Source organism: Bolinopsis microptera, chromosome 13, assembly GCF_026151205.1.
Source record: "Bolinopsis microptera isolate Bmic1 chromosome 13, MBARI_Bmic_1.0, whole genome shotgun sequence".
In the NCBI taxonomy this organism is placed as follows: domain Eukaryota; kingdom Metazoa; phylum Ctenophora; class Tentaculata; order Lobata; family Bolinopsidae; genus Bolinopsis; species Bolinopsis microptera.
The window spans coordinates 13,904,574-13,915,159 of NC_087084.1; the positions used below are offsets into that span (position 1 = coordinate 13,904,574).

The 10,586-nt window shown below is 36.1% G+C and overlaps 2 protein-coding genes and 1 non-coding gene across 3 annotated transcripts; 2 read left to right on the forward strand and 1 right to left on the reverse strand.

Moving 5' to 3' along the window:
- Positions 1-752: 752 nt before the first annotated feature.
- Positions 753-3,873, forward strand: LOC134825141 (transcription initiation factor TFIID subunit 9B-like). The gene is made up of 3 exons (XM_063837282.1): positions 753-916; positions 1,043-1,136; positions 1,407-3,873. The coding sequence occupies exon 3, from the start codon at positions 1,917-1,919 to the stop codon at positions 2,514-2,516; it is 600 nt and encodes a 199-aa protein (XP_063693352.1). The 5' UTR covers positions 753-916; positions 1,043-1,136; positions 1,407-1,916; the 3' UTR covers positions 2,517-3,873.
- Positions 3,874-3,984: 111 nt separating this feature from the next.
- Positions 3,985-9,066, forward strand: LOC134824708 (mothers against decapentaplegic homolog 9-like; the record flags this gene model as incomplete). Its single annotated transcript, XM_063836683.1, is given in 8 exon segments — positions 3,985-4,118; positions 5,631-5,761; positions 6,351-6,547; positions 6,723-6,894; positions 7,165-7,291; positions 7,879-7,997; positions 8,408-8,538; positions 8,943-9,066. Coding segments are annotated over 8 exon segments (1,086 nt in total), but the record flags the coding sequence as incomplete, so codon positions are not given.
- On the reverse strand, positions 4,259-4,330 carry Trnag-ucc (transfer RNA glycine (anticodon UCC)). The gene has a single exon. It is a non-coding gene; the product is annotated as a tRNA-Gly (tRNA).
- Positions 9,067-10,586: the final 1,520 nt, after the last annotated feature.

The window sequence follows — 10,586 nt, forward strand, 5'->3', positions numbered from 1 at the left end:
CAGATAAACATCAAATTTTGATGTATTATCAAAATTTGATGTTTTTATATTTTTAGCTTTGGATGAAAACTTTTAAAGGGATTCTATTTTTATTTTTTCAGATCTGACATGATATGGTAGCCTATGATAATTAGATTTTTATCATCATCATGTCCTCTGAAGGAATATCAGTTATTTTTGGAAGTAAGCATTTTTTATGGACAACATTCCAAAGCTTGTCAAAGTTTACAAAAAGGTATTTGATTTATTTTGAAGAATGACTGTCAGACTTGTTTCACGATTTTGAAATGTCGATCGCTTCAAAAAGGGAGTATGGGCAGATAATCTTTGAGGATACTGAAATGCAGTAGTATTTGAAAGAAAGGGGGGACCCCTACCCATGTAGCTGAGACACTTCACAGCAAGAAGACCAAAGTGGCTCTTGCTTGTTAAGGGTGCACCTGCCTAAGCAGTGGGTTGGGAGTCCCCCGCGGCCCTCCCCTGGGATCATTTCGTCCATAAAACCTACAATAAATAATCTATAAAATTTACATTACAAAATTAGGACACCTCATAGCTCATCTTCTGAGGGATGAGATTGAAGGATTCGTCATCCAGTCCAAAGTGCTGGGCTTTTTGTCTTTCTCTCCCTATTTGAACAGTTAAAATGTTAAGTCTGTTAAAAATAAGTTTTTCATTACTTTTCTTGGAGTTTGGACACATTTAATTTACTCATACCATTGTATATAAATGTATCATAATTTCCCTTAAATCAAGCATATTAGTTCTAGCTAGAGATGCCAATCAATGGAAGGTACTACCAAAGACCGCTCTTTGCACGTGATCATATCAACAAGCAGCATGCTATGGATAAAGTAGAAGGAAAGGGAGAAAAGTTTTGTGCTCAGGAGATGTTTGAATACTTCAGTTGCTCACAGTAAGCAGTTTGTTTTACATTTCCAATTTAAATTGATTTTGTAATCTGAAATACGTTTATACCCCCACCATTTCTTTTCCATTTCATTTTACCCTAATTTAATGCTGATAATTATGCATCGTTCAGGCGAAATAGAAATAACATCGATTCTTGTCGAGGAGAAGCTGATGCTATCAGACGTTGCATGAATAAAACATTTAAAGATATAACAGCTAAACAAGTAAGCACACAATTTAAACATTATTTGTGATATATAATTATATATAACATACAATGTGAAATACTTATAATTATATGAAATAAAGCTTTAAAAAAGATAGGAAATAATTCAAACATTGAAACAAATTGGCATTTCATACTGTACTGGGGAAACTTAAATGATTGAAGCTCATAGTACAATTTGAAACCATGTCAGGTTATAATAAATTATCACATTGTAAGAAAACAATAAATTGATACTATACTCTGTAACACACGGCATCTTTTTCAGATACCGTTAAGGACGCAGCAGTTTCTGAAATTACCTAGAATGGTGAATAAGATGAAACATCTGAAATGAACAATTGTAACTGAAGTGTCACATCACTTCAAACATCTAACACAACTCTAAACGCCCTTGCCTTGATACCTGAAGATGTACGATTGTTGTTACTTTTTGTTGGTTATTCAATTTCCATCAAAACCAGAGAAGTTTTTCAGAGTTCTATGATCAAGAGACATACTTTAGGGAAATTCGAATATTGAATATGAAAGTATACGCTTGTGGTTTGTTACTGTTTTTATACTGTTAATTTATTGATTTCATTTCACCTTTATTGTGTCGAATGTTTAAATACTCAGTTCAGTGAGGCCTGTAATTTTCAACAACCACCCTCTGCTCCAGTTTATTAATTTAAATCAGTTGAAAAACTGAAATTATATAATATAAACTGGTTAAACTTGCCTCATATTAATGAACTAACAAATTCTTCACTGCTTACACTAACAAGTTCTTCATCAGATGACAGAAAAAGTACCCCGCGAACAGGTTGTTGTTGAGGAGATCCTAAAAGAGCACAAGATAACCAGATACCAGCCAGGAGTAGTGAACTACCTAATGGACTATGTGTACTGCTACCTCCAAACGGTCCTGGAGGATGCTAAGATCTACTCTGAACACGCAAACAAGAGACATGTAGATCTGGATGATCTACAGCTAGCGGTTAACCTAACCCTGGATAAAACCCACAACACCGTGCCCAGTAAGGAGTTCTTGCTGAAGCTAGCTAAAGATAAGAACAGTCAGCCACTACCACCTCTACCAGAGGGTAGATGTGGCATTAGGTTACCCCCGGATAGGCTTTGTTTGACTAACGCTACTATTAATGTCAGGAACAATCAGAAGGCTCTTCCAGAACCAGTTTATAGGAACTTTAGTAGTAGTTTTGGGATAAAGTCAGAGCCGTTGCCACCACCAGTGGCCCCCGCTAACCCGTACTCTACATTCACTCAGCAGTTCCAGGAGGCAGAGAATGTGGGATTCCAGCAGAAACACTATAGTGGACAGGTGTATGGTAAACGGAAACACGATCAGATGGATTTAGATGATTATGATATGTGAGGGAGTTTTCAGAAAACATGTCCCGTCATCAGAATGTCACGTGATCATATTAACACGTCAGGTGATCAGATTAAGCGAGGTTATAATTTGTTGTTGGAGCTAGCTGTGTAATTCGAGTGAAAGTGAAACGTTCGTCTTGATACGGAATTCTACGAAGGAAGTTATTCGATGGAACATTTAAGCATTTATAAATATTAAATAAGCATACAGTCGAATGTGATTCACGTACTCAGTACTCTAGTTCGACACGCACTTTAGTTCGACAACTTAAGTTCGCCAGATATCACCCCTGTCGAACTTCGGTACATGACGAACTAGAGTCCAGGTAGCTTACTCTAGTTCGACAAATAGTTGCTGCTTGTGATCCAACGGCTATTGCCGGGTCCTCATCGTAGGATCACCCGGTTCAATGGCAGATAAAACAATTTTCTGACATTTAGCAACCAGCGATTAGAAATTCCAGAACCTTTCAGTATAGTTTGAATTCTCCTGTTTGCCACTTGGTTCTGGTCTAGCTAACAGGACCATAGATTGATATCCGACTGTTTCCGGTTCAGCAGCCAAATCTCTAGACCGTTACTCGGTTTCTAGTCGTTTGTGATAATATAAAGTGCGGTATGTGGTAGATATTTATATAGCGTACTCTGCAATCTAGATCTATAAAACGGAGTACGAGTTACCACGATAGTCTTTTATCTCTCCACTAAGTCTACAATTCTGCTAACTAACAATTGAGTCTGAGGTCAATTAAATGTTCATAAATATGGATTATAAAGATTACATTCACACATAGTTGAACAGCATGAAACAAGTGTAAAACTAACAATTAGATTTCAAGCTCGTAAAGGATCGTTGCTTGAGATCAGAGATTTCAAAAATCTAGTTTGACAGTCGAAGTTATCTTTTCGAACTTTAGTACGTGTCGAACTTGAGTCCAGGTAAAGCACTTAAGTTCGACAGAGTCGAATCTTAGGGTTTGCCGAACATTAGGGTTTCTCGAACTACATTACGTGTCGAACTAAAGTGCGTGTAATAATTTGCTAGTGGTGCCATCGCGACATTTGTAAACAACATAAGCTCAGTAAACACCTTAAAACAAATTTATGAAATATCGAATTCGATATCAGATCCAAGTTTAATACGTTTGTCGTTTAACTACAAGATTTTGAGTTTTTGATAATTATAACAAAAAATGCTCAACTGTAAAAATAATGCTTCCTGGCTTACTTCGATCTGTAATCTTTCAGACGAGTGTCTGATCCAAACAATATTGACTACTAATTCCTTACTGCCCTGTTTACATAGTTTACATATTTTCTCTTGAAGAGGAGAGTTTTAAAAGTGCTACAAATTGTTTGCCGATTGTTTATTTATTGTTTGAATACCAATTTAAATACTACCTTTTCCAACTATAATATATAATGTATTAACATAAAATTTGATTTAACAATCCCCTAAAAATAACACCTTATTAGGAATTGCATTTTATCGCACGTTGACACCACGTGACCAGTAGTATGTTCTCGTATTCGCAGTCTCCCACCACTAAGAAGCTACTTGGGTGGAAGCAGGGGGATGAGGAGGAGAAATGGGCCAGCAAAGGTAATCATTTACAGATAAAAAAGCGACTTTTCCTATTATTACTATTTTCGTTTGTTTACCAATTGCTTTAATCGTTGCCTAGTTTATTTACTCTCATGGAAATCATTGACCAAGCTTCTATCTTACTGTAATAAAAGTCTTGCGATGACCGGGAATCGAACCCGGATCCACTGCTTGGAAGGCAACGATGCTGACCATTACACCATCATCGCTCTGTAGATGTAGATATTTAATCTTACAAAATATAATGCACACAATATTGAAAAATATGTTTAAAAACATATTTTGTTTGGAATCTTGTTTGATTAATCTAATTCGAAGTTTGTGGAACATTCTTCAGTAGTAATCTCGAGGTGATTGTATTGTTTGAATTAAATGTAATAAATAATGGTTAACATGGTGAAATCCCAAACATTGGGCCCGGCTTCAATTAACACATTCCACATTTCTACGACGTCAGATAAAATTCTTAAATTCATACAGAATACCATTCGGCATTTTATCCCGAATTTTGTTTGCGAATTTGAATAATGAAGTATGAACTAACTCAGTAACGTATATATTTCTTTTGATGTATAATTCTATTCTCACAGACACAGATCTTAATCGATTAGGATAGTAATGAAATACAGAGCTATCTCTAGTCTGGAGTGCATCCTCCTTATAATCCCAGCTAGATATACATTACAATGTTCATTTCCTCCTTGTAATCCCAGCTAGATATACATTACAATGTTCATTTTCTCCTTATAATCCCAGCTAGATATACATTACAATGTTCATTTTCTCCTTATAATCCCAGCTAGATATACATTACAATGTTCATTTTCTCCTTATAATCCCAGCTAGATATACATTACAATGTTCATTTCCTCCTTGTAATCCCAGCTAGATATACATTACAATGTTCATTTTCTCCTTATAATCCCAGCTAGATATACATTACAATGTTCATTTTCTCCTTATAATCCCAGCTAGATATACATTACAATGTTCATTTTCTCCTTATAATCCCAGCTAGATATACATTACAATGTTCATTTTCTCCTTGTAATCCCAGCTAGATATACATTACAATGTTCATTTCCTCCTTGTAATCCCAGCTAGATATACATTACAATGTTCATTTTCTCCTTATAATCCCAGCTAGATATACATTACAATGTTCATTTTCTCCTTATAATCCCAGCTAGATATACATTACAATGTTCATTTTCTCCTTATAATCCCAGCTAGATATACATTACAATGTTCATTTTCTCCTTATAATCCCAGCTAGATATACATTACAATGTTCATTTTCTGCGAAGTATTTCTGTGTTGCTTTTGTAAGTTATTCAGCTAGCACTAAAAATAAATCTGCTTACCAAACAACCTTCTATCTCTCCTGGTATGGATAATCATGTGTTCAGGTTTTTTAACCATAGATAAGATCCCAACTTATTTACTCTATAAAAACAATTTTCCATTTTTGAATCAACCACCATTCAATGCAACCTTTTTTCCCTACAGCTGTGGAAGCACTGGAGAAGAAGTTGAAGAAGAAGAAAGGAATGTTGGAGGAGCTGGAACGTGCTCTGTCATGTCCTAATATCAGGACTGAGTGTGTCACAATCCCTAGGAGCTTGGATGGTAGGCTTCAGGTAATTAGCTAATTAAGTAGGCTTCAGGTAATTAGCTAATTAATTTGTTAGTTTGTAGTTTATTTAGTTAAAACAGTTTTAACAGTCGCAGATAATTACGTCGTGTCGTGGTGAAATTGTTATGATCGATATTATCTCTTATTTTAATTTCATACTAACAGCACACTTACTAAGGCAATACTGATTAAGGTGTTTCAAAGTAATTATTTAACAGTAAACACGTGATCTAATGTAAACTCATACCATAACACCCGCAATCCGGTGAATCCGCATCTCAAAGGAATAAGAATTTTAGTCCCAATTTTAGTCCCAAAAATTTGAACCCTCCAGTGGTGTCAAAAACGCGAATTAAATAGGTAATAATTATTTTAGTCTCTTGAGTCTTGGCACCACTTTAGGGTTAGACGGGTTCCTGCTAGTACTTCTCATGCTTACAAAGTACAGTACAGAGTCCATCTGTAAAGATCCCCATCAATACTGAACGTTTTTATAACGGATTTACTACTCATATCAATTAAGTTGATATCAGATATCTACCTGTTTTCTTCAGCAACTAATTACCTAATTACCTAATTACACCTATTACCAGGTGTCCCACAGGAAGGGGCTCCCCCACGTTATTTACTGCAGAGTATGGAGATGGCCCGATCTTCAGACTCACCACGAGCTCAAATCAGTGGACTACTGCAAGTTTGGATTTGCTGAAAAGAACAAAGAAGTGTGTATCAACCCTTATCATTATATCCGCGTGGATACTCCTATATTACCACCTGTGCTGGTTCCAAGGTTCGGTTTATTTGTTAATTTATTATTAATTGATTTTCTGTTTATTTGCAGAAAAACGTATTCTTGAGTTAGATGAATTGTAGCTGATCACTATCGATCACAATTAAAATTCGAAGTCGGTAAACAACCCAATTAACTAATAACCCAATTAACTAATTACCTAAACCCCCGCCAGGTACCCAAACAGTCAGGGTCTAAACGACCGTCTGAACCAGTGGCAGCCCACCCCCGACCCCCCTATCCCTTACAACCAGACCCTGTCTCCCAACACGGACTTTAACCTCCAGCTTCCTTCTCCCCTCAACTCTCCTATAGCTGTGTGTCCGGGCAGTAGTGATCATGTCTCGGTAAGTTTCTTATTAATGGGTTAATTAACTAATTAATTAATTAAGTATGATGATGGAACGTCTTGTTAAGGTTGCTGATACCGTAATTATCATGACATGATTGAAAAATCGTTTTAAAGCCCGACATGATACTATCAAACTAATAGTTATTAAGCTAATTATTTGACTTGGATGATCAACTGAATAATAACGACCTTCTAAAATAATTATATAATTAATGACGGGACTAATTGATTAATGACGGGCCTAATTATGTAATTGCCTCCGCAGATCCCGTTCCGAGAGCCAGCTCACTGGGCTAAAGTAACGTACTACGAGCTAAACACTAGAGTTGGGGAGCCCTTCACCGCCTTGTCTCAACATAGCCAGATTATCATAGACGGCTTCACTGACCCAGGTAAGTTGTACACGTGACCAAGGTAAATTGTACACGTGACCAAGGTAAATTGAACACGTGACCAAGGTAAGCTACACATGGATTAGTCGAGGGATTTATTAGTGTAAGTAGCTGGGGTTAAGAGCTGGAGTCAGGAGGACCGGCCCATCTGCTCCTGGTGGAAATTAGCAATGAGAAAACGAGGAACAGGACCGTGGCCAGGATGTTTTATATAATGGCCAATAGTAGTTGTGCGGGGAAAGAGGGAAATTAAACCCTGGAAACTTTGGGAGCTTGAAAAGTTCTCGAATCATATAATAATTGGTAGTTTGTAGTAACAGAAGCTTTTAAAAACTTAGTTAATCGTCTTCAGGAATGTAGTTTAGCGATGAGTAATGATAATCAAAGTAGGCTGTACATTTTAGGTATAAAATAATAAATATCCTTTAAAATCACTGGAAACCCGCCACACAGATATCTTAACAGTGGGTTTAAAACGAATATTTTTCCTTCTGCTTCAATAGTTTACCTCAGCTCCAGTGTATGTAAATGTATGATGAAACTAAAACATTAACTTTCCAATACATTCTAATACATTCCATGTTCAGGTATGAACAAAGACCGGTATTGTATTGGGCTCCTGAGTAATGTTGCCCGGAACCCGATGATTGAGGCAACCAGAAAGCACATTAACCGTGGTGTAAAACTCACTAAAGTCAACGGAGAGGTAAGATATTTAACAATAATCTCAGAATGTGTTTGTATGTGTGTGTGTGTGTACTGTGTCTGTATGTGTGACTGTACACACGGCGTTTTGGTGCAGTCTGGACGTCGATGTTTTTAATAAGCTTAATCTTTTACATCAGATTTTTCTGTTACTGATGTTTAAATCTCAAATTATAGCAAATAAGGTTTTACCCATTTTACTACTAACTAAAACTGCCAAACTTCCCTAAAACTGGGTCAGACGAGATTAGACAAGTTTAGAACTGATATTTGAAATCGTTTGTCCCATTAGCTAATCACAACATAATGACAACCCAGATGACACTGCAATTAGCCTAATAACTTAATTACACATCAGTTAGTCTAATAACTTAATTACACATCAGTTTGTCTAATTATATTAATTACCAGGTACACGCTGAGTGTTTGAGTGACAGTGCGATATTTGTACAGTCAAGGAACTGCAACAGGGAGCGAGGTTTCCATCCTTCTACTGTTTGTAAACTTCCGCCAGGATACAAACTCAGGATATTCAACTACAGGTACTGAACACGTGATGTTTACTGATCACGTGTTATTTACTGAACACGTGTTGTTTACTGATCACGTGTTATTTACTGAACACGTGTTGTTTACTGATCACGTGTTATTTACTGATCACGTGTTATTTACTGATCACGTGTTATTTACTGATCACGTGGGACGTGTTGTTTATCGTTTGTTTGGGACTGGGGAGTTGATGTACATTCTTTTAAAATCATGTGACACAGAAAGTTATTCAAGATATGGTTGTTGTTGACATATTATTATGGTTTGAAGATGTTGTAAACACATAGCCCGCGCCCCCCCCCCCCCCCCCCGACCCCTGTATTTATATTGAATCCTAGAGCTAACATTTAATTGATTATTTATAGCATTATAACCAATAACAATAATCCCATCACAGCGACTTCTACCGTCTCCTGCAAGAAAACGTCCACAAGGGTTTTGAAGCTGTCTACGATCTTACCAAACACTGCTCTATAAGACTGAGTTTTGTCAAGGGTTGGGGCGCTGAATACCACAGACAGGTACTAGTGCTCCTTTATAATATTTTGTAATATTACAGATAGGTTTATATTAGCGACAAGAGAAACGCCATTGTTGGACGTGAGGAGAGTGAGGACTCCTCATTCCTCAAACTACATTAAAATTTAAATTAATTCCTTCTGTAAGGTCCTCAATAAATATAATAGATTTGTAGTGTTGTAATAAGTTTACAACGAAACTTGCTCCTTTATTTACTCCCCGAACTCATGTTATCAGCCTCCTGATTGGTCTGTGACGTCATCACATGAATTTTAGTGTGTGTGACGTCATCACATGAATTTTAGAGTGTGTGTGACGTCATCACATGAACTGTAGTGTTTGTGACGTCATCACATGAATTTTAGTGTGTGTGACGTCATCACATGAAGTGTAGTGTGTGTGTGTGTGTGTGACGTCATCACATGTAAGTGTAGTGTGTGTGAAGCCCGTGAAGTGTGACAGAAGAGTGTCATGGCGAGTTTGTATTGGCTGTAATTACAGTTCAGTGTGTAGGTTTCATAATGTGCGTAGTGTAAAATACACTGTGTACATGTATTTTGTACACGATTACTCAGGGTTTATAATTCACACATTACCGTGCTTAGTAAACTAAGTTGAAGAATTCCCGCTTTAAATTCCATCTCGGAAGGTTATCCGGTCCTTAGTTCTTATCATCGCTGCGTCTCTTATCGTGACTGAAACTTCAAAAATATTTATGCAAGTTAAGATCCCTTCCTTCCACCGATATGTGACTAATTTGACTATTATAATATAGAACCAGTTATTATTATATCACTAAGTCACTAGTTTTAAAGTATCTGTCCAATGTAGAACATGTAGCAAGGTATGACGATGTTAGTGTGCAGACCACTCCCATTTAACATGTACAAATCATTGTATTTTACTGTGTAAACTACACGTTGCATAATATGTATTGTATAATAATTAAGATATATTATAAGATCCAAGTTTGTTACTGTGTAAACTACACGTTGCATAATGTAATAAATTGTATAACAATTAAGATATATTATAAGATCCAAGTTTGTTACTGTGTAAACTACACGTTGCATAATATAATATATTGTATAACAATTAAGATATATTATAAGATCCAAGTTTGTTACTGTGTAAACTACACGTTGCATAATATAATATATTGTATAACAATTAAGATATATTATAAGATCCAAGTTTGTTACTGTGTAAACTACACGTTGCATAATATAATATATATTGTATAACAATTAAGATATATTATAAGATCCAAGTTTGTTACTGTGTAAACTACACGTTGCATAATATAATATATTTTATAACAATTAAGATATATTATAAGATCCAAGTAAAGTTACAATTTGATTATATTATTCTCCCTTATTCCCATTGCAAGCCTCAGAACAGCAATATATCGGAAATGTGTGTGATTCAAGGCACGACCACGCCTCAACATGTTACATGTGCTCCTTTATAAAACTCTCTTTCTTCCTCTATGAACATGTTAAACTCTTCTTTGAGAAGC